Source organism: Nomascus leucogenys, chromosome 6, assembly GCF_006542625.1.
Source record: "Nomascus leucogenys isolate Asia chromosome 6, Asia_NLE_v1, whole genome shotgun sequence".
In the NCBI taxonomy this organism is placed as follows: domain Eukaryota; kingdom Metazoa; phylum Chordata; class Mammalia; order Primates; family Hylobatidae; genus Nomascus; species Nomascus leucogenys.
This window is the reverse complement of record NC_044386.1, coordinates 91,499,893-91,523,823: the sequence shown is the minus strand read 5'-3', so window position 1 is coordinate 91,523,823 and position 23,931 is coordinate 91,499,893. Positions and strand designations below refer to the sequence as shown.

The 23,931-nt window shown below is 52.1% G+C and overlaps 1 protein-coding gene across 2 annotated transcripts in view; it reads left to right on the top strand.

Annotated features, from left to right (window-relative positions):
* GRAMD2A (GRAM domain containing 2A) overlaps positions 1-23,257 on the top strand; it is a 36,141-nt gene extending 12,884 nt beyond the window's left edge. Inside the window, exons 2-12 of one of the 2 annotated variants that reach the window (XM_030814689.1) lie at positions 14,812-14,904; positions 15,751-15,808; positions 16,181-16,256; positions 16,897-17,000; positions 17,647-17,745; positions 18,036-18,107; positions 19,316-19,372; positions 20,974-21,118; positions 21,260-21,470; positions 22,361-22,465; positions 22,726-23,257. In XM_030814689.1, the coding sequence (XP_030670549.1) occupies positions 14,812-14,904; positions 15,751-15,808; positions 16,181-16,256; positions 16,897-17,000; positions 17,647-17,745; positions 18,036-18,107; positions 19,316-19,372; positions 20,974-21,118; positions 21,260-21,470; positions 22,361-22,465; positions 22,726-22,729 (1,024 nt within the window). In that variant the 3' untranslated portion in view covers positions 22,730-23,257. Of the gene's footprint in view, positions 1-14,811; positions 14,905-15,750; positions 15,809-16,180; positions 16,257-16,896; positions 17,001-17,646; positions 17,746-18,035; positions 18,108-19,315; positions 19,373-20,973; positions 21,119-21,259; positions 21,471-22,360; positions 22,470-22,725 lie in introns of those variants that run through there. The other variant, XM_003267175.3, reaches the window with a different exon arrangement.
* Positions 23,258-23,931: the final 674 nt, after the last annotated feature.

Genomic DNA, 23,931 nt, shown 5'->3' with positions numbered 1-23,931 from the left:
TAAAAAATCAATCGTTTGGGAGGTAGCCAATTGCCCCAATACCATTTATTGGACAAGATCTATTGATCTTGTAACCGTTAAAGTAGTAATTAATTCCATGAGTTAATTATGTGTCTACCCCATCACAGTTCTGCCTATTTTGGTGCCCAAATATAAAAATATCTGTGCCACGTTTTTATGATTTATCGGTTGATTATGTGTTGTTTAGGTAGTTTATCTGACCATCTTCAAACGATAATTGTCCCTTTTTAACACGTAAGTGAACTTTTTATTTGTTTTTCTCGCCTGTGTGCGGTGGCTGGAAGCTCCAGGACAAGGTTGAATAACAGTGGCGAGAGCAGGCATTCCTAAGGAGCGTTCCCGCATTTAGACAATCTGGGGTTCTCCTTGGAGGAGGAGGTCCCAGGACCCAGCAAGCCCCTCAAGACGAGGTCATTGGTCAGGAATCTGAGCCCTCGGCTGGACCCCAGCCTGGGGGAGCCGAGTTGGCAGGAGCCTGGGCAGGGCGCGCAGCCAGTCCCCGCGCGGGCGTCCTCAGCCAGGCCAGTTACCATGCGTCGTACAGGCACCGCACCAGGAAGGGGCTCAGAGGGGGCGCGCGCTCCGGGGGCACGGCTGCGGCACTCCTGACAGCTCCCTGGCCTGCGCAAGCTCTGGCTGTGACCACCAGCCTCCTGCAAAGGGTCATCTGGGGCCAGCCGGGCGGCATCAGTGCCGCCGCGGGCGCCGCTTTGGAGCCACTAAGTGTGGCTCCGGAATGCTGGGTGCGGCTGCCTCACCAGCTTCCCAGCCCTTTCCAAGGCAGGCGCAGAAAATAGGCTTGTGGTTCTTGCCTGTGCTAGCCGAGGGGTGGAGGTGCTGCAGGTGAAGGTGGCTTGGGGAACTGGGGAACCGGCCAGTGAGGCCGTGGGGCGAGGGCAGTCCCTCTCCCTTCCCGACTGCAAACAACCCCCTCGGGGAACCAGGAGAGAAAGATGCAATCCTATCTACCCGTTCCCACTATCTCCGTGGTCTCTTCCCGCGAGGGAGGGCGGAGGGCAGGTTCAGAGGGGATGTGGCGCTGAGCTGGGCTGGGACCGGGTTTCCAGCTGTGCTCAGCAGCATCCTTGCTGGTGGACAGAGACCTGTCCTCACCATCCATCCCTGGGATGCAGTCACCGGCCTAGGAGAAAAGGAGGAGGAGCAGACCCCACTACTGCACCAAAGTTGTCCTGACCAAAGTTACTCATCTGCAGTGTTAAATTCAGGGACTGCCTTTGCGTCCTGCTCTTACTTGGCCTTTCAGCAGACTTCAGCATTGCGTTCTCCTCCATCTTTTGAAACACTCCTTTGGCTTCCATGACAGCCTTACACCTGGTTTTCTACTTTTTGTTGTTTTGTATTTATTTATTTTTATTTTTTTTAATAGAGACAGGATTTCACTGTGTTGGCCGGACTGGTCTCAAACTGCCGATCTCAGGTTATTCACCTGCCTCGGCCTCCCAAACTGCTGGGATTACAGGCGTGAGCCACCGCGCCCGGGTTTGTTGTTGTTGTTGTTGTTGTTTTTAATGGAGACATGGTCTTGCTCTGTCGCCCAGGCTGGAGTGCAGTGGCGCGATCTCAGCTCACTGCAAGCTCCACCTCCCGGGTTCACGCCATTCTCCTGCCTCAGCCTCCTGAGTAGCTGGGATGACAGGCACATACCGCCATGTCTGGCTAATTTTTGTATTTTTAGTAGAGATAGGATTTCACCTTATTGGCCAGGCTGGTCTCGATCTCCTGACCTTGTGATCTGCCCACCTCGGCTTCCAAAGTGCTGGGATTACAGGCATGAGCCACCGCACCTGGCCAAGAGTTCTTTTGGAACAGTTTTAAATTGTAGTTAAGAAAAAAAAAAAAAAAACCCTACCATCTGGGCACAGTGGCTCACACCTGTAATCCCAACACTTTGGGAGGCTGAGGCAGAAGGATCCCTTGAGGCCAGAAGTTTGAGACCAGCCTGGACAACATAGAGAGACCCTATCTCTACAAAAAATACAAAAATTTGCTGGGCATGGTGGCATGTGCTTGTAGTGCCAGCTACTCAGGAGGCTGAGGTGGGAGGATCACCTAAGCCCATGGGGGTTGAGGCTGCAGTGAGCCATGATTGCGCCACTGTACTCTAACCTGGGCAATAGAGTGCACAGTTCAGTAGTGTTAAGTATATTCACGTTGTTGTGCAATCTTCAGAACTTTTCTTCTTGCAAAACTGAAACTCTATACCCAAAGAACAACAACTCATTATTCCCTTTGCCCCCAGGCCCTGGCAACCACCATTCTACTTTGTTTCTATGAATTCAACTACCCTAGATACCTAATTTAAGTGGATTCATATGTGTTTGTGTTTTCGAGACTGTCTTATTTCACTTAACATAACGTCCTCAAGATTATAAGGGTTCTCTATATATTTGGGATACTAATCCCTTATCAGACAGATGACTTGCAAATATTCTATCCCATTCTGTGGATTGTCTTTTCACTTTCTTGATGATATTAACAGCATAAACATTTCTAATTTTGATGAGATCAAATTTATCTGTTTTTTTCTTCTGTTTCTTATGCTTTCGGTGTCATATCTAAGAGATCATTGCCTGATAGGTCATAAAGATTTACACCGATGTTTTCTTTAAGAGTTTCATAGTTTTAGCAAATTTTGGCTTTTTTTTTTTTGAGACAGTCTCACTCTTGTCGCCCAGGCTGGAGTGCAGTGGCGTGATCTCGGCTCACTGCAACCTCCACCTCCTGGGCTCAAACAATTCTCTTGCCTCAGCCTCCTGAGTAGCTGGGATTACAGATGTGCGCCACCACGCCCAGCTAATTTTTGTATTTTTAGTAGAAACAGGGTTTCACCATGTTGGCCAGGCTTGTCTCAAACTCCTGACCTCAAGTGATCCACCCTCCTCGGCCTCCCAAAGTGCTGGGATTACAGGCATGAGCCACTGCGCCTGGCTGAATTTTGGCTAATTTTTGTATACAGTGTGAGCTAAAGGTCATGTTATTCTTTTCCATGTGGATATTCAGTTTGTCCCAGCATGATTTGTTGAAAAGACTTTTATTTCCCCCTAAGTCTTGGCATCCTTGTTGATAGCTTCTGTTCTTTGTGTACCCACTTTCCCTGGCACAGTCTTACTAGCTCCTCTTCTCACTTATGGGCCAGTAACTCAGAAATTTATCCCTCCTGCCTAAACCTTTCTTCTGAGCTTCTTAGTCATATATAGTTTGACATCTCCACTTAACTGTCTCTCACACATGTTCAAGGCTGAACTCATGACTGTTTCTTCCAACTAGGCTTTTCTTCGAGTCCATTTTTACCTCATTTAGTCTCAGCAAAAGAGCCCACTATCCTACTTGCTTACGCCAGAAATCTAGAGTCATACTTGACACCTTCTTCTTTTTACCTCTCATCCAATTCATCACCATGTCAGATCGATTCTATTTGGAAATACATATTCTGAATCCATCCCTGGCCCTCCATCACCACTGCCACCCAGTCCAAGACATTATCTCTCTGCTGAGCTACAGCCTTTCACCTGAGCTCTCTCCATGGAAAACTGTAAACATAACAAAGGACGAGAGAGTTGTCCAGTGGATCCCCACGTATCCATCACCCAGCTACAATAACCAACAACACGAGTCATTCCTGTTTCACCAATATTCACCCTCCACTCCCCTGCCCCACTTCCATGGGATTACTTTGAAGCAAATTATTAACACACAAAGCTGATAGTATACTTTCCTGTTTAAGTCTCTACATTGGTTCCCCATTGCTTTTAAGATAATGAACCAAAACCATTGTAGAGGCCCATGGGCCCTGCATGATCTGGCCCTGCCAACCCCTCCAGCCTTGTTGCTTACCACTTCGCTGCTCACCTCTGCCCTCCAGACCCAAAGGCTCTATTTAGCTTTCTCACACACGCTGCACACTTCTGGCCTTGAGGCCTTTGTATATGGCAACCCCTCTACGGTGACCCTCTCCGCCCAGCATCCCTCTTCTCCATTTGGCTAGCATCCCTTGGAGATGAGCTCCAATGCTGTGCGTCTTCAGAAAAGTCTTCCTTGCCCTCCATGGTTGAGTCAGGACGCCCTGATAGAGGTCCCTCCTGGGATGGGGGTTCATCTGACCACAGAGGGCCAGTGGCCATCTGCAGTTTATACAGTTCCTGGCCTCTGCTTTTTTCCCTCAGACAACATTTGTCGTCCCTCCTGGGCTGTGACTTTCTCGCCACTTTGCAGAGGAGTCACTGAGGCCCAGAAAGGAAGAGTGGCTTACTCAAGGCCCCTCAGCAGTGAGAAGCAGTTCCAGGCCTGCATTCCTGTCTTCCTGTCCCCAGCCCCAGGCTCTTTCAGGACCCCAAGACCCTTCACACCTGTCTGTGGTCCTGAGAAGAGCCTGATGGACCCACAAAGCCAGAGTAATTCTGAGGTGGGTATCCCAGGGTGGTTGGGGTGGGCTGTCTGGACAGTATCCATGGATGGACAGAACTGACTTGTCCCCAGAGTAGCCACAGCCCCTGGTAGCCCTGAGTGGGGGCGTATGAGCGGCTCAGCCTGTCTGCGGGCCCCCCACTTAGCAGGCCTGGCCGGAGGGCGGCCACCAAGAGCACAGGGGCGTTCTGTTCCTTAATGAATGCAAGTCTGTTTTTAGACCTGAATGACCAGCTTTTTGTCTGGAAATGGCCAAGCCTGAAGTGGCCTGCCAAGAAAAAGTGGTCTATGAGCAGACCCGGGGGTGCCAGCTCAAATAGATGCTGCTGCAGCTTCGGGCATGATGGGATGAAGCCAGCAGCCGGCAGGGCACTCTCTGCAGAGCCGGCTCTGTTATTTGGCCTGTGCTTTGTAGGAAATCCTGGATATCCCCAGGAGGAAAGCTTCCCGGTTTTAGCTGTTTGTCCCTGTCTGTCTCCGTGGCAACTGTTCTCACTGCACAGGCCTTTGAGCTCTGGGCAGGAGGGGGCAGCAATTGCTGGCCTCTAACCTCTGGTGGAGGGAGGAGAAGAAAGGGAGGAACCCTGACCGTGGCTGGGCCTGAGCTGCAGTCGGGTGGTGCCTCCGAGCCCATGGTGGTGGGAGGCAGTCGCTGGGTGTGGCCCAGGTGGAGAGAGGGCCATGCTGCGGCCGGTTCCTTGGACTGTAGTCCCAGTGGAAAGATTCAGGCATGGAGGACATGTATGGAGCTTTCTGAGTGCCTTTGAGGCCCAGTGGTGCCCCCATCTTCACTTGCCGTGGGTAGATGCCCCTCTAGGTATCCTTCAAGGATGTGATGGGACAGAGGCTAACACAGCACTCAGCGGTGCTAGTCGGGGACGTGCTGCTCAATGGGCAGGGTTGTGGGTGTCCCCAGCCCCACCCCAGACTGAGTCAAGACCTCTTGCAGATCCTCACAGTAGCCCTGACGATCTGCACGTCACAGAGGGGATTATTTTTTTTCTCTGTTTGCCAATTTGTAGAGACACAAACGCAGAAGGAGTTAATGGGCATCTTAGGGGAGCAGACCCTCTTCGTGCTCTCCTAGACTGGAGGCCTGGCCCATGGCCCCCTGCTTCTCTCTGCCTCCTGCCCCCTCTTCCCTCGCTCTAGAGCCAGTCTCCAGGGGCACCCAGAGGTTCTGCTCTAGTGTAGCTGCAGCTCGCACCTGCCCGGCTCTCTTTCACCTGTTCCCTCCTTGCCGCACATCTCCACATCTCGGATTTCCCAGTTAGGATTCCTTAGGAAGGGAATCTGACAGGCCGGCTCATCTTTTCACTCTAAAGAGGCTGCTGGTCAGCTTGCGATGGCTTTTCCTGGGCCTGGAGCACACCATGGTTCCGCTGGCTGTGGCCAGGGTCACTTGGTAGGTCTTGGGAAGATAGGCCTCTGGCCCTCCACATCCCCCCTTCATCTCAAAGCTGCTACAGGCAGTGATGGGAGAGCAAGCCCGTTCCTGGCCTGGGTGTTCTCAGAACCCTTCCTGGAATAAGGGATTGTGATGAGGTTGATTCCTGCCCCTCTGGAGCCCGCTGCCAGGGGAGCTGAGTGGGACCCCAAGTCACTAAGCCTCACCCCCTTACACTCAGTATGAGACTCGATTATGGGATTTTCCTCCCCTCCTCCAGTCAGTGGAAAGGACAAAGCAGTTGTCCTAGATATGGAATGTCACCTGAGAAAATAAAAAGGGAGGTGCAGCTTCTATGAAAGTGCAAGACAGCAATAAAGCAATAATGACATTACTTTTGCAAAAGAAGGAAATTACCTTTTATCTTCAAGTTTCAGCACGTTGACGATCAGCCTGCCTCTCTCCACAGAATCCTAGTTTGCCATCAGGAAAGGTCTTGTCACCCAGTTTCTGACTGTGTGTGAGGACTGTGGCCCTGAGAGCACATAGGGAGTCTCTCGGGAAGGACACAGTGTGTGGTTCAGAGCCGGCCTCTGCCACCTGGAAAAGCTGGTCTCGTGACTTCCATGGTACAACCTAGGAAATGGGCCCCCAGGCCTTAAACAGATGAAGGAAATCTTATTGACAGTGGAGTTCCCTGCCTTGCCAAGGAAGTTCCTGAAACTCAAGAGGGCCAGGGTGAAGAAGGCTCAGGAGGGTCAGGACCCCAGTCTCAGAGCCCAGGCAGGCGGATTGGCCTTGGAGAGAAGCCACAAAGAAAGGCGGGGTGAGGGCAGGATTCTTCCCGTGGTTTCTTAGTTGGCTGGGGGCTTACAATCAGCTGGGAGCCTTTAAAAGCTAAAGCCGGCCAGGTGCGGTGGCTCACACCTATAATCCCAGCACTTTGGGAGGCCGAGGCAGGTGGATCACTTGAAGTGAGGAGTTTGAGACCAGCCTGGCCAACATGGTGAAACCCCGTCTCTGCTAAAAATACAGTAATTAGCTGGGCATGTTGGCACATGCCTGTAATCCCAGCTACTCAGGGGGCTGAGACATGAGAATCTCTTGAACCTGGGAGGTCGAGGCTGCAGTGAGCCGAGATTATGCCACTGCCCTCCAACCTGGGTGAAAGAGTGAGACTGTCTCAAAAAGAAAAAAAAGAAGCTGAACATAAACCTGCCTTATGACCTAGCACTTCTAATCCTAAGTGTTTACCCACAGAAGTGAATACTTGTGTGCACAAGACTGGTACTAGAATTTTCATAGCACTTTCATAAGAGGCAAAAACTGGAAACTGCCTAAATGTCCATCAGTAGTAAAATGAATAAATTGTGGTCTATCCATATTTCAAACACATTGCTGAGTAAAAGCAGACATATATACGAGTATGTATGGTATGATTCCGTTCATGTAAAGTCCCAAAAGCAGCAAAAGCACTCTGTGGTGCTGGAAGTCAGGATGATGGCTATCCATGGCCAGAAGGGTGTGGCCAGTGAAACTAGAGGAAGCAGCGGGTAGTTCTGGGGGCCTGGTTCCCGGATGTGTACTCATTTGTGAAATGCATTGAATTGTACATTTACTTAACACGTGCTTTCCTATATGTAAATGATACTTCAACAACAATTTAAGAAATCTATAGTTATTTAAATGCTATTCCCAGATATTCTGATTTAACTGGTTTGAGACAGAGCTCGGGCATCATTTTTTTTTTAAAGGACTGCAGGCTGCGCACAGTGGCTCATGCCTGTAATCCGAGCACTTTAGAAAGCCAAGGTGGGAGAATTGCTTGAGGCCAGGAGTTCCAGACCAGCCTGGGCAACATAGCAAGACCTTATCTCTATAAAAAAATTAAAAAAAAAAAATAGCTGGGCATGGTGGCATACACCTGTAGTTTCACCTACTTTGGGAGGCTTAGGCAGGAGGATCACTTGAGCCCCAGGAATTTGAGGCCGTGGTGAGCTATGATTGCACCACTGTGTTCCAGCCTGGGCAACAGAGCAAGACTCCATCTCTTAAAAGAGAAAAAAAAAAAAAAAAAAAAAAGCACTGCAGGTGATTCTAATATGCACCCAGCCGGCAACACTTTACAGTTAAAAGGAGAGTGTCTTTTCCCCCTGAAGTAGGAGGTGAGCTGAGTGAGAGGTGCGGGTGGAGTGAGGAGACCTTGTTGGGGAATCTGGAGCAGCCACTGCGGGGAAGAGTCCCAGGTCCAGCCTACTGAGCCCCAGTTTGCGAAGTTCTATCCAGGACAGATGTCCACGAAGCTTCCTGTCCTTGGATGGCTATTTCCCTGGTTTCTGGGTTTGTACCGTCAGGGCCTGTTGCCATGATGTGTTTTTGTTTGGAAGAGAGCAGTGGTGTTTTCAGGTCTCTGCTTGGAGCTCACTGGGGCCGAGCGTCCTGGCTGGCTGCACAGGAGGGTGGAGCTGTCTTTGGCCTGGCCTTGAGAAGAGTTGGCAGGACCCACAGGGTCCGCAAGAAGTCAGCTTGGGAGAGTGTGGTCACCTCCTTGGAGGAGGACGTGCCCAAGGGGACCACCCCACCCCAGCTGTGGGGAAGGCCCTGCCTGTGACCACGCAGGCCCAGCTGAGGTTTGTGCTTCAGCATCAGCCACAGGCTTGGCCACTACCAGAGGCTTGGATGAGTACTGGAGGGAGGTTTGTCCTGTGGTTAGGAAGGGCTGGGAAAGCTGGGGGAGTGTTGCCAGGGCATGGCCCGCCCAGGGGCGTGCAGCCCACGGGAGACAGGAGGGGCCCAGCCTGTGCTTTCACCCAAATACCCCATCCTGCCCAGGTCCTTTATTCTTTGCTTGGGCCTCCTACCTCCCACCTGAGTTCCTCTTTGATCAGTCAACCATCCTGGGCTGAGTGCCTTGAGGTACCGAACCAGAGCTCCTGGAGGAAAGGGCCCTGGTGTGGGGGACCCCATCAGCTCCTGTCCAGCCTCTCCCCTCCGTTCCTGCTGGGTGTGTCATTCTCTGTGCCCTCTCACTCTTACTGCCTTGCTTTTTCCTCTCCTTCTCCCTCTTGGGGTGTTATCTCTTTTTCCCTGTCCTTCATTCGTTCAGCAAACACTGGGTGCTGGCTGTATGCTGGGGATACAGAGATGTACGGGACACGCCCTTGCTGGAGCTCAGAGTCAACTGGGGGACACAGATGTGTAAACAGACAAGCACACTCTGGTGTGGTAAGTGCTGGGGCAGCAGCCTGCAAGAAGCGACTGTGGACCACAGAAGAGGGATGAGCCCCTCTGCTGGGGGAAACTGAGGAAGGCTTCACAGAGGTGGTGACATTTCACCTGGGGCTTGAAAGATGACCGGAACTCCCCAGGTAGATAAGCATGAGAAGGGTAGGCAGGTAAGCGGGCAAAGCACGCAGGTGTGAAGGGCTGCTGTGGCATGGAAGTGAAGGTGCTGGGCTGCACTGCAGAGGAGGCAATGACGGGGGTGAGGCTGGAAAGCAGGAAGGTCTGGGAGGCCAGCTGAAGAAGTGACGGGAAGTGAAGAAGGAGCATCAGCAGGAGAGTGGCAGGATCAGACCCGGGCCCCAGCTGGCCCTCTGGGCAGTGTGCATATGGGAGAGAGGCAGTGTGTACCCGCACAGCCGGAGGCAGTTTTGGTCAGGGAGCTGTTGCCAGCATCTGGGAAAAGGATCATGGCCTGGGCTTGCGTGGTGTAGCGGGAATGACAGATGGTTTCATGGGTTCTCGGGGAGACCTGAGGGCTTGATTGGCTGTGGAGGTGAGGAGAAGAATGAGTGGGGTATTCTGGCCTGGGTAACTGTGGGGAGATAGAGTCTTTCACAGACATTGGATGCCAAGGAGGAAGCGGGTTTGGGGGGCCGCTACTAAGATTACATGCATGGACAGGTCTAGATGGCAGGGTGTGAAGCTCGGGAGGGTGTGGGTGTCAAGGTTACAGAGGTAGACTTGGGAGTGACTGCCTGGTGTGGGTATTTGGAGCCTGGGGGAGGTGTGCAGAGCAGAGTGCCTGTGTCAGGTGCACCATGAGGCCCCTAGACTCCTGTGTATCTGGGCTCCACTCACTGCCCCCTCCTCTCCTGCCCTGTCTCCCCATTCTTGACATCTCCCTGTGCTGGTGCCATCCCTGCCCTCTGGCAGCTTCTCAGGCTGGGGAGCTCCCTACCCGCCTCATGATGTGAAAAGCTCAGGGAGTATTTTTTGCTGCATGGGGCTGGAGAGCAGGCAGACACCTCCTGTGCCCTCTAGGGAGGGGCCTTCCTGCCTTCAGACCATGCTCAGCCAGGGGAAGGGCCTCATCGGAGGGTTTCCAATCTTTTGTACCCCCTTTAATGTCAAAATACTGCCACTCCCCTGCTCCATACCTCTCCTGACAGAAGTTAGAGTTTTTTATGGCTTCCAGGACTCCTGACATGAATTCCACAGCTGGGGCGTGGGGAAGGGATGGGACTGGATGGGACAGAGCGGGAGGAGATGAGGTTCACAACCCACAGGGCATGAACACCTAGCGCGAGAAAAAGTCTGTGAGTAGAGTCTGCAGCGGCTGCCTGCAGGGTGGGGGACCAGGCTGAGCCCTGTGCTCTTGAAGCCTCCTTCTTGGCCCTCTGGGTCGGGGCCCAGCTGGTCACTGGGTGTCCCCTGCCTGACTGGTTCTGCTGGTGAATGCTCAGTGACCAGTCTGCCCTGTACTTCTTCGTGCGGCACTGCTCTCATTTCTTTATTTTCATTCGTCAAAATAAACACTACAGGGGAGAAGACACTACTGTCGAGTGGAAAGTGAACTGAAGATCGTTTTGAGAGCGCGGCAGGTTTACTCATTTTGGCCGTAGGCAGGGTCTCTGAGCCAAGAGCATTATCAGCAGAGAGACAGGAGGAACTGGCTTCAGTGGGCAAACATAAAGGAGTGGCTTGCAACCATCCTCTTGATCATGTGTAAAGGAGTTGGCTTTTTTTTTTTTTTTTTTAAGACAGAATTTCACTCTTGTCGCCCAGGCTGGACTGGAGTGCAATGGTGTGATCTCGGCTCACTGAAACCTCCACCTCCTGGGTTCAAGCGATTTTGCTGCCTCAGCCCCTTGAGTAGCTGGGATTACAGGTGCCCGCCACCGTGCCTAGCTAATTTATATATTTTTAGTAGAGACGGGGTTTCACCATGTTGGCCAGGCTGGTCTTGAACTCCTGACCTTGGGTGATCCACCTGCCTCAGCCTCCCAAAGTGCTGGGATTACAGGCATAAGCCACCACACCCAGCCAGGAGTTGGCTTTTAATTTAAAGAGACTTGAAAGTTGGCTGGGCTTGGTGGCTGAGCCTGGTCTGAAGGCAGGAAAGCTCCTCCCCAGAGCTGTCGTGAGCACCTGCTGCATGCTCAGCACTGGACTCAGGGGATTCAGTGAAGGACCAGGCAGAGTCTGTGAGCCCCTGGAGATGCACAGTCATGGCACACGGACACAGTGTGACAGATGCTGAGCGGAGACTTCCGATCAGGGTGCTGTGAGTGAGTATCTGAAGCAGGGACTCCTCACCTAGGCTGGGGGAGGGCTGAGGGAAGGCTTCTCTCCCTGAGAAAGTCACATTTGAACCTAAGGATATGTTTGGTTTAGAATGCATGCAAAGATATGATTATCTATGCAAGATTAGATAATCCATGCAAGATTATAATTATACCCAGTTTCTAAGGCTCAGCTTCCTTTTCTCTAGGAACCCCACTGTATTTCAGTTCCCAGGGATCTGTGCATCCTGTGAGCTCCTGCAGTCCTGAGAATTTGAGTCACACTCTCAAGCAACAGGCTCCCTCCCTTTGAAAGCACTGTCCAAGCTCCTTCCCATTGTCATCCCATTCTATCCCTCATCCATCCTTCAGGCTGGAGTGCAGGTTCTTCAGAGCTGAGCCCACAGGATTTTCCCCTGGCGGCCCAATGGATTCACTGCCAGGCTCACGTTGTAATGGCTCAGTGGTCTGACTTGCATATGCTACTCCTCCGAGGCCTGCCCTGTGAGAGGACTTAGACCAAGCGAGAAACATACATGGAAGAAACAGATGGAATCTCCCATGCAGTAATTACACACAGGCACAGCAGAAATACCACAGACAAAAGAGAAATGACACACTGGTGAAAACATCACAAAAATGATAAACTAAGGATTAACGTTCTCAATAAAGAATTTACAGGCCGGGCATGGTGGCTCACGCCTGTAATCCCAGCACTTTGGAGAGGACAAGACAGGTGAATCACCTGAGATCAGGAGTTCAAGACCAGACTGGTCAATATGGTGAAACCCCATCTCTACTAAAAAATTTATATATATATATATAAATTAGCTAGACGTGGTAGCAGGTACCTGTAATCCCAGCTACTCGGGAGGCTGAGGCATGAGAATCACTTGAACCTGGGAGGTGGAGGTTGCAGTGAGCTGAGATCACGCCACTGCACTCCAGCTTGGGTGACAGAGCAAGACTCTGTCTCCAAAAAAAAAAAAAAAAAAGCTAGGCATGGTGGCTCACACCTGTAATCCCTGCACTTTGGGAAGCTGAGGTGGGACGACTGAGCTCAGGAGTTTAGGACCAGCCTGGACAACACAGTGAGACCCCCCTCTCTAAAAAAAACAATTAAAAACTTAGCCCAGCACGGTGGTGCATGCCTGTAGTCCCAGCTTCTCGGGAAGCTGAGGTGGGAGGATCACATGAGCTCGGGAGGTTGAGGCTGCAGTGAGCCAAGATTGCGCCACTGTACTCTAGCCTGGGCAACAGAGTGAAACCCTGTCTCAAAAAAAAAAAAAAAAAAAAAAAAAAGCCAGGCGTGGTGGCTCAAGCCTGTAATTCCAGCACTCTGGGAGACCGAGGCAGGGGGATTACAAGGTCAGGAGTTCAAGACTAGCTTGGCCAATATGGTGAAACCCCGTCTCTACTAAAAAATACAAAAATTAGTCAGGCACAGTGACGCATGCCTGTAGTCCCAGCTACTTGGGAGGCTGAGGCAGGAGAATCGCTGGAACCCAGGAGGCGGAGGTTTCAGTGAGCCAAGATCACACCACTGGACTCCAGCCTGGGTGACAGAGAGAGACTCCACCTCAAAAAAATAAAAAAAGCCAGAAAAAATTTATACAAATGAAGAAAGAACTTCAATACAAATGAAGAAAGAATTTCACCTATGAATTGTCTATAAGAAAATGAAATTCCAGTGGTTAATAATTATTTGGAAAAAAGTGTTCAACCTACCAGTAAGCGGAAATACAAATGAAGAAAATGTATTTTCACCTATCAGATTTGCAAAGGTGAGCGAGAGACAATATCCAGAGAAGGGACTGAATATGGGGAAACAGGCACCCTCATATCGTGCTGATGGCTGGGTTAACTGAAATAGCATCTGTTCATTCTCAATCCACTAATTCCACTTCTGAGAATCTATCCTAGGAATAGTGAGTGACATGGAAAATTTCTCATGAAATCAGGTTAAGCCACAGAAGTAGGGTACACAAATGATAGATTATATAACGATTTACATAGGTTATATGTTTATCACACATTTTTTCTTTGGGTGATTTTTGGGGAATCTTTCTTTTAGGTGATTTTGATCTTATACATATTTTTCATATTTTCTATAATCTTTAAAAATCAAGGGAAAAAAAAAAAACCTCTGTGAAATGTGACATGATGGAACCAAATAAATCCAGAAATCAACTTTGAGAGTCAAATCTTTAGCAAAATCTCACTTCACAAGATTGTGTAGGTATATGTTGATATGTGTGGCAAAATCCTCTCTAAGGTTGAGGACAGAGGTAACCAGGCCACATGGCCATGGCTGGGCTGATTTTGTGGGTGAGGTCACTGGCTGTTCACTGTAGTACTGGACACAGCCTGTCCCTTGGCAGGTCTCGGTTTCGTAATCTGTACAATGGTATGGTGGGAGGGGGTGAGGCTGAATAAATCTCTGAGGGTCCTGGCAGATCTCGGGCTGAGGCGAAAACTCTGTTCTTGAAGAAGAGAACTTTGGCTAGCCTCAGTCACAGAGCGGAGTGTGACTGAGCATTGAGGTTTGTAGGTGCCAGGCTCCAGCCCCTAATCTGCTGCGGGACCACTGCACGTGACCTTGTTACCTGTTCCTGGCCACCACACTGCCCCAGCATGGCCCTGCTTCTTGGCCACCCTCTCTTTCTTGGTCAGCCCCTCAGCCCACTTGGTTGGGGCTGGTTTGATGGCTCAGGCTTTATTGATGTGTAGCCTGGAGGAGCAGGAACAGGGTAACGATTCTTTGGAGCGATTAGTGGAGGCAGGAACTCAAAGGCCATTGGAGAGCCCCACCTGCCCAGGGAGAGAGGATCTGTTGCCTCCCACGCTGTCCCTCAGGGACATTTTTGAGATGGTTTGGCTCTCATCACCAAGCTGTCCTGACTGTCCGAGGTGACTGAGGCCACTTCCTGGTATAAGACGGCTCCTCCCCTCCTGGCCACACTCACCTGTAGGCTGACGGGCGTCCACCTCCCACACCTTCAGCGCATCAGCTCCTGAGCTTTGATAAAGGCCTCCTATGCTCAGCCTCCTTTCCCGGAACCTGATAGTTTACAGTCACGCCGCGCGGGTACTTTGGACACTTTTGTTCTCGGCATAAGCAAGTCTCAGGGTCCTCCCTCTCAGTGTGCCTCCTCTAGGGTGGGGCTAGAGGCCTCACTCAGCCTGGCCTACGAGATGAGGTAGACAGGTTGATTTTCCTCCCAGCCCAGGCATAAGCAGAACTTCTGGCTTTCGGGAAAGACACCGTGTGAGACCCCTCCTACTCTGTCAGCCATCCCAGAACCTCTGCCTGCGCTGCTGCCTCTGAACTGTGATGTCTTCAGTGTCACCCTCGATATCAGGGCCAGTCTTGGGTGGGGGACAGAGGCAGCAGCCCTGGGCATGGTGGGGCTGTTAGGGAAAGGTGTCCTCATGAAGCCCCCTTCCTGATACGGGACTGTTTTTCCCTAGCAACCAACAAATGCACGGAAAGACAGCTTCTCTGAACAGTCCTGTGTCTTGCAAAGAGAAACCAGACAGAGTTGAGGAGCCCCTGGACTACAGGTGAGGACCCCTTTCCCAGTCAGAGATACACATAGACTAGGGGGTGGAGAGCCGTCAGGAGATGACCAGTTTGTAAGAGGACCTCAAGGCTGAGCCGGGGCCCCTTTGCAGGTCTGTGAGGTCGGGCAGAGGCTGCCCCAGGCTTCTTCCTCCCGCCCCTCAGGCCTGTCCCAGTGCACTGGGACCTAGCAGAGTCCATGCTTCTTGGGTTTCCAGCCTCCTCCCTGCTCACCTGTGCTCTGGGCCAACCTGGCCAAGGCAAAGGTTTACCTTTTTTTCTCAGTGCCATCCGCCTCTCCCAGTGTGGTAGCCTCAGCCAGGTCAGGTGAGTCTGTGCCAAGCTCCCCGCAGCAGAGCTCAGGCCACAGGGAGGAGGCAGCAGGGAGGGCAGTCCTGCTAGCATCATGGCCTGCGGCCAGGCCCCGGAGCTGTGAGTCTGACACCTTCACCTCACCCACACCCCAAACTGGACCCTATTCCAGCACTGCCTGCTCCCCTGCTTACCCCTTGGCCAGAGAAATGGGACAGGGTCTTTGACACCCAGGTGGGCAGCTCCTCAGCATCTCTGGGAGACCAGGTGCACCTCCAGGAGATGCTGCTCACCCGCATCGGGGAAGGTGGTCCCTTGGCGACCACTCCCTGCCTCCTGCAGTGCCCTCCCCCAGGGATGAGCTGTATAGCTGTGTGCTCGCTGTACTTGTCATTTTGCTGTGTCCCCTAGAGAAGGGTCCTAGTCTCTGAACTCTGCCTCAAGCTTCTGGCTCAAGGCCAGGGCAGAATTGGCACTGAGGACGCATGGGCAGGACTGGGGTTCCTTGTCCCCAAAATGGAATGTCTCCTTTGCAGTCTGCACTGGCCAGAAGGCTTGAAGAGTGAAGAGATAAAGAAGTGTGGCCGAGAAGGGGTAAGTCTGGAGGCTGACTTCTCACTATTCACCCAGGAAGGGGTCCTGGGCTGCCAGAATTCAGTGACTTTTGGCTCCTTGGCCACCAGGCCTGTTATCAGGAAATCAGGAGACCTGAGTGGGTATCCCTTCCTGGGTGGGAGTAGCGTGTCCCCCTCTGCTAGTACAAACTGCCTGTCAGGACCTAGCAGCACCAGGAGACAAGCTGTGCTTGGCACACAGCCCTCCGTACTCACTGGCTGCTTACTAGCTGCCTCATGCTAAGTCCCTAGCATGGGCCAGGGGGCTGTGGCATTTCCTGTTGGCTGGAGCAGGGCCCCTTTGGCGGTCTCACCTCCCAGGGCTTCTCAGACGCAGCCCGTGTATTTGCAGATAACACTGAATAAATACAACCAGCAATACCACAAGCTGTTTAAGGATGTTCCCTTGGAGGAAGTGGTTCTCAAAGGTGAGCTGTCTCCCTGGTATAGCTGGTTAGGCACCCAGAATGCCTGGGGCCATGGGCCTCTGCTCTGGAGCCTCCAAAGCATGACTTAGAAATGGGAACTGGCTGTCCTTAAGATGTGGACCACTCCCCTAGAATGTGAGAAGACTGGGCTGGTTTGGACATAGCATTGCATTTTTGAAGGTTTTCTTGGGGGAAACGTCAGAGCTTTGGAATCTTGTGTCTGTTCTGCTCTTATCGGTGACTTCTTACCTGCTCTGGCCTCTCACTGAGCATGTGGGGGCATTTGCACAATCAAGGCCCTTGGGGCAGAGCAGAGCAGGGAAAGGTCAGGGATTCTGCCTGAGGTTGTGAGAATGCAGGCTCGGAGATCAGGGCAAGAACTTGCCTGGACCCCCTGGAGCATGGGTGGAGAAGGAAGAAACATCCAGCAGGCTGGTGGAGTGGAGGAGCAGTCAGGAGAAGGACCCTTTGATGCGGGGGAATGGACTGTTTGGGGTTTGGGGCCTGCGGTGGGGAAGGGGGAGTCTGAGGAGGACAGGTCCTGAGGCAGGACTCTGGACTCCACAGCGTGAGGACCCAGGTCCTGGGGCTTCCTGGGCTGACCTTGCTTATGGCCATTTTCTCTCCTGTGACATCCTAGTGTGCTCCTGTGCCCTCCAGAGGGACCTCCTCCTCCAGGGCCGGCTCTACATCTCCCCCAACTGGCTCTGCTTCCATGCCAGCCTCTTTGGCAAGGATATCAAGGTAGTAATGAGTGGTAAGGGCTGCCATGACCCTGTGAGGGGAGAGCCAGCCTCCTGCCCCACAGGCATGCCTCAAAGTCATGCCTATCTCTCTGCATGCTGGGCCCCAGGTGAAGCCCCTTGCTGGTTGGATGCTCAGCTTCGAGGCATCTCATCCAGTGTCCAGGAAAGTAGTCCTGCCCCTTCAAAAACAGGGGCCCCAATCTGGACCCCACATCTGGCCTGAGCTGGCCTGAACAGTTCACAGCCAAATCATTCTGCCTCTGGGTATTTCAGAAATGCTTTGAGAATCAGAGTGGGATGTCACATTTAGGCGGAGCCCTAGTTGTGGCCAAGAAGTAGCCTAGGGAGCTCCATTACTAGAGTATGAGATTTACCAGAGCCACCATCCTTGGCCTCCTGGATAACAGGGATCATACCTATGTGACAGCCAAGAGTGACATATCTTGCCAAGGCTGGGGCAGGGTGGCGGGGACAACTGGAAGGGGAGCCTGGATGAAAAGGTAGAAGGTTCAGAGACTTCCTCACATGGGGCCAGGCTTCTCCATGGTGGCTATGCTGAGCTCACAGCTGGGTCCCTAGGCAGGGAGCAAAGGGACCATGTCCTTGGGGGTTAGTCCTGAGAGAAGCATCCCTTTCCCTCTCAGGTGGTCATTCCTGTGGTGTCTGTGCAAATGATCAAAAAACACAAGATGGCACGGCTCCTTCCCAATGGACTGGCCATCACCACCAACACCAGCCAGAAGGTCAGTGCACTGGGCCCGTGCTCCCCTGTCAGTCTCCCACTCCCAGCCCCGACAGCCCACAGTCTGACTCGGACACATTCCCAGGTCTTTATTTCTCCCCACCCTGCAGCTCTCCAGTACATATTTCAGGCCGTACAACAAGCTGGAAGAGAAGTTCCTAGGCAGAGCTCCTGCTGGCTCTCACGGCCTGATACCCCTGTGGGCCTGTGCCCAATCCACAAGGGGGCTGGCTGGCATAGCAAGGAGTCTCATCTCCCCCTACCCCTGTCTGTTTTCTTTCCATGTCCCAGTATATCTTTGTGTCACTGCTCTCCCGGGACAGTGTATATGACCTGCTGAGGAGAGTCTGCACCCACCTACAGGTATGGAGCTTGGGAGCAGGAAGGCCAGGGAGGTCGCTCAGGCCTGGATGCAAATCTTGCACAAGGGTGTTGGGGGAGGTCGCCCATCTCTCCAGCACAAGGAATGGGGCAGGGAGAGGGGAGTTAAAGGCTCAGGCTAAATGTGCAAGAGACAGTACTTGGATTGTGTGTCTATGCTTGCAAGCATGTCTTTGAGGCCAGTGGGCCCCCGTGTGTCCCCATATACAGATGCTCCTTGTTCATGGGCTTATGTCCCATGAACCCATCAAAAGTTGAAAATATCGTAAGTCAAAAATGTATTTAATAGAGGTACACATCACCTACGGAACATCATAGCTTAGCCTCACCTCCCTTAAACGCCTCAGAATGCTTTCATTAGCCTAGAGCTGGGCAAAATCATCTCAGGCAAAGCCTGTTTTATAATGAAGTGTGGAACTTCTTATATAACTTATTGAATCCTGTACTGAAGGTGAAAAACAGAATGGCTGTATGGTCCCAGCACTTTGGGAGGCCGAGGCAGGTGGATCACCTGAGGTCAAGAGTTCAAGACCAGCCTGGCCAACATAGTGAAACCCTGTCTTTACTAAAAATACAAAAATTAGCCGGGTGTGGTGGCAGGCACCTGTAGTCCCAGCTATTTGGGAGGCTTAGGCAGGAGAATCACTTCAACCCGGGAGGAGAAGGTTGTAGTGAGTCGAGATTGCACCATTGCCCTCCAGCCTGGATGACAAGAGCAAGACTCCATCTCAACCAAAAACAAAAAACGAAAACCAGAATGGCTGTATAGGTACTTCAAGTACAGTTTCTACAGAAAGCCTATCACTTTTGCACCATCATAAAGTTGAAAAATCCTAAGTGGAACCATCGTAGGTCAGGGACCATCTCTATGTCCAGGCCCTCACTTGTGCTTCCTTAATGCACAGATAGGAGTGCGTAGCTGCTTCCCAATATGCCCTATGACTCTCTTTGCCTATGGTGAGGAAGAGGGGAGGGGTGGGGCAGCAGGTGGGAGAGTAAATTGCCCGGGGTTTGCTTCTCTGCTCCAGCATTAAATAGGGTGCCCCCTATAGACCCTGGGAGCTGGGCTTCACCTGACACAAAGTGGCTTATTTGGAGGTAAAGCTCTCTTGGAGAGGGCTGATGCTTCCCCCTGCCTGACCTTGCCTGTTCCAGATGGACAAGTGACTGCTGTTCACTTTCCTCCTCAGCCTTCCAGCAAGAAGAGTCTGAGTGTAAGAGAATTTCCAGGGGAACCTGAGTCTCTGGTGAGAGCTGAAGCTGGGAGCAAAGACTGCTGGACTGACAGTGCCTGGAGCTCTGAGGCTTCTGGGCCTCCCAGGGGGGGGCCCACAATGCAGAACTGGGGCACCAGGCTCAAGAGTCAGTGGCCATGCTATGCCAGGGCATCTCCTAAACCTGCCACACCATAATGCAGAGCCACCAGGGCCTCAGCAGATAGGCTTTCTTTTCTTTTCTTTTTTTTTTTGGGTGACAGAGTCTTGCTATGTTGCCCATGCTGCAGTGCAGTGGCACCATCTCAGCTCACTGCAACCTCCACCTGCTGGGTTCAAGTGATTCTCCTGCCTCACCCTCGCAAGTAGCTGGGATTACAGGCACTTGCCATCACACCCAGCTAATTTTTGTGTTTTTAGTAGAGATGGGGTTTCACCATGTTGGCCAGGCTGATCTCAAACTCCTGGCCTCAAGTGATCCACTGGCCTCCACCTCCCAAAGTGCTGGGATTATAGGCGTGAGCCACCATGCCCAACTGATAGGCTGACTTTCTGAGTAGAACAGAAGTCCAAGCTCCAAAACACTGGCCAGGTTGGATTGCACACCTGTACAGATGCAGGGCCAGTGGCCCATCCTCTTTTCTTCAGCTGAGTCAAGAGGGCCTTCAAGAGCATAAAGATGTCCCTGGGAGCCGAGTGTGGTGGCTCACGCCTGTAATCCCAGCACTTTGGGAGGCCAAAGCAGGAGGATGGCTTGAGCCCAGGAGTTCGAGACCAGCCTGGGCAACATAGTGAGACTCTGTCTCAATAAAAATACAAAAATTAGCAGGGCATGGTGGCACATACCTGTAGTCTCAGCTACCCAGGAGGCTGAGATGGGAGGATCACTTGAGCCTGGGAGGTTAAGGCTGCAGTGAGCCAAGATCACAGCACTGTATTCCAGCCTGGGCAACAGAGGGAGACCCTGTCAAAAAAAAAAATAAAAGATGTCCCTAGGGAAGAACTCCAAAGACTATCCCTGAAGAACCCAGACAGACTTATTTTAGATTTGCCAAAGTTCCAGAAGTTTCCTTTGGCAGCTGGGGCCCTGGGTAGGCAGAATTGAGTTTCTAGGGCAGGGATGGTGTAGAGATGACCCTAGGGTGTTTGAAGGCTCCTTTAGTAACAATTAGTGTTTAGCCAAGCATGTGATATGCATAATACCACGTGCCGGATAGAAGGTGAAGTTCCCATTTTTGTGGATGGGGACCCTAAGTCCTCCCTGCCGAGGTTAGGGCTTGGGATAGGAGCCAGAACTTATCCTACCTAAGACATGTTGTGCTGAGCTTTCTTGGCCTCAGATCTGAGCATGTATCTGGGTTGGCTCACATCTAAGATCCCACTGTGGTTCTACACTAGCAGTGTTCAAAGACATCGTTTGCTGGCAGAATAGCTAGTCACAGCAAGGGAGCAGAGAGGAGAGGCATATGGTTGCTATAGCAACTGCCCTCCCCCCTTGTACCTGCTTCCATCCCTGGCTAGGCGTCTATATTTGGTAATATCTGGAGAAAACTCTGATAAACCTGGTGTGGGCTCCTTAGGGCAAGTGAGATCCCAAGGGCCATGGTAAGATAGCTTCTCCTGTCTTACTGCAGGAAGTCCTCATCCCTGAGATGAAGTGGAGAAAGGTATGCCCTTCCTCCAGGTCCCTGTCTCTCCCAGACAACATCCCTTGTATCCCTCCATCATCCATGGACGCCACAGACAGTTTCTTCCCCTCCAGGAAGCCTCCAATGTCTGGTAAGTTCGGGGGGTGCTTGTCCATGGCAACTACTTGCAAAGGCCAGACTTTCTGTCTTCCCAGTTCCATAAAAAGGGCTCACCACAGCCAGCAGGGCTTCTGAGAGCTGATTTTTTTTTTTTTTTTCCCAATCCATAAAGAAAAGTCAAGAGCCCAAGTAGCTTCAGAAAATGGTGGGAGGTGGGCATGGCCCTTGCCAGGCTGGGGTCCTGCCTGCCCTAAGAAGATGCCGAACTGCTCTCCCACTGCAAAGAATGCTATCTATGAGGAGGACGAGCTGGAGCAGGAGCCCAGGAGCACTGGGGAGTTGAGGCTCTGGGATTACCGGCTCCTCAAGGTCTTCTTTGTGCTGTAAGTGACTATACTGGGGAGGGGGACAGACCCACCTGAGTGTCTAGGTGCTTGGAACAAGGGCCTTGGAGTGTGGGGAGTTCACTATTCGAACCAGGGGGAAGTTTCTGAGTCAAATTCAAGCTCTTGGGTGGTATCTGAAGGCCATGTGGCACACCCTTCTGTAGCAAGAGAAAGGATCTCCAGTTTTTATTCTTGAAACCCTGTAATTTAGGGTTAAGACTATTTGGTGGAGAGGGGCAGGATATGGAGATGTTGAGAAGAGGAAAAGGATTTGGGAGAAGGAGGGTCAGGAAAATTGGAGAGACAGAGGAAGGAAAAGCTTGGCTTCGCTACTGCCCACCACTAGGGCAGCTTCTGGAACCCCTGACTTGTCTCTACCTCTGTCTAAGGACCAGTAGAGCAGGGAGCATCGTGGGAAGTGACATGAACAGCCAGCCCCTGCTTTCCCTCACCTTAGCTCATCAGCCTCCTCTGGCTCTGCTGGCCAGGTTTTGACCATCAACATCAGCACCTGCTAGGGGAATGGGCCCACCACCTAGGGGGTCATCATCATGGCCTCCCAGAGGAGGCACAGGAAGGACCACGGTGGCTGGTGAGAGGGAGGGTAGGATGACGCTCTGGCTGTCTGGCCAGAGCGCCCTCCAGGGCTCAGCTGAAGGGCCCAGAGCTCTAGCTGGGCTGTGAGGACGCTTCCATGGGGACGAATCTCAAGACCCCTACATGGCCTCTGGGAAGAAAGATGCTGAGGCCTGAACTGGCTGCAGGACAAAGGGCTCTTTAATTCTTCCAACTGCAGGGGTAGCTTGGTCCCCACTATTTCTGGTGAACTTCCAGAAATGCTCTTTCTGTGGAAGAAATATTTAACTCCATATTGCCCCTTTCTTCAGGATCTGCTTCCTGGTCATGTCCTCATCCTATCTGGCGTTCCGTATTTCTCGGCTAGAGCAGCAGTTATGCTCCTTGAGTTGGGATGGCCCAGTCCCTGGGCACAGGTGAGGCCTTTTCTCTTTCGAATGCCTTCGATATTGAGGGTTGAGGACAGGAGCCAAGAACCTCAGGCCAGGCTGCCTGGCAGGACTTGGTCCTGTTTTGAGCTGGCTTCTGACCCTAAGCAAGGTTGGGCAGCATGCAGGGTACACCGGTCCCATCCTGGCCCACTCTTGGGGGAAGTAAAGTTATCACTGGCCCTTCTGCCCATGTCCGTCTGCATTCTGGGCCCTTTCCCTGATGTGGACATCTTTCCTGTGTGCAGGTAACAGCCACTTGGCCTTTGTCCCCATTCCTTCTCCAAGAAGAATGTTCTGGGTGCTAAGTTTCCACCAATGATCCCTGTGGTTTATGCTGCTGCTGTGCTAAGACTGCCTATGAAGGAAAATATTCCAGATCCCTCCTCCTCCCTGCAGCTCTTCTCTTCCCTCTGTGAGAGATCTGAAGTACCTTTTTACAAAGTAACTGGCTTCTACAATTTTTGGACTCAAACAAAAAGCTAGATTTTTTGGAACCAACTGAGGAATTCTGTATACAAAGCTTCAGCAACCACTTAAATGAGAAAAAACAAACAAACAAACTGGGTCCTTGGAAACAGTTCTGGCACACAGGCAGAACACTGGAGGCCACCTCAAGGGACAGAGGCCATGCTTTCATATTTGGAATGTGGCTCTGCCACACAGCTCACTCCTATTGTGGGGTCAGAGGTCAGAACACAAACCACCCATGTGGGCTCTGCTCCCTCCCAACACTCTGTGTTCCCACAGGGCTTCTCTGCGGGCAGCCAGGCACCTGTCAGGCTTCGGCAGGGGCCTGCTGAGAAGCTGTGAATGCAGAGGGGAGGGCTCACGGCCAGGATTCCAGCCAGAGATGAATTTCCATGCTCTGGGCCAGGGCTCTGTGCCGGCCCCTCATGAGGTGGCTGGCTGCATTATGGGGAGATGCTGCCCATGACGGAGATGGGAAGCTGTGAAGAACAGAGGTACCCGAATTCTGTGTCCTCAGCTGTCACTTTCTGGTGAGACAGGTGGAGCAGGGCCTTTGATCACTGTGGTCACAGACCTGGTACTGGGTTTTGCCCTCGTGTGTTCAAACATTTCTAAGGTGTCCCAAGCCCTGGAAACAGGGAAGGGAAGGGTGGAGGCTTGGATCTGAGGTCTTGCTGTCCACTCCCTGCCTGCCTGCCCGGATCTCAGGCATGGCCAACAGCAGCCCGTTGAGGGGGGCCTGTCCGGACAGCTGCGTGTGATGGTGTTGAGCCATCACAGGGCAGAGGTCACTTGTGTCACCCCCGTAGTCACTGTGTTGCAGGCCATGGAGGAGGGACCTCCACTCCATGGGGCCTAGTCTCCATTAAGGTGGAAGTGTCCACTGTGGGCCTAGTACAGTGCAGGAACCAGGCCAGGGGGTCTATCTCATACCTCTGGGGACAGGAAAGGTAGAGGATGAGGAGGTTGGACGTGGTGGTGGT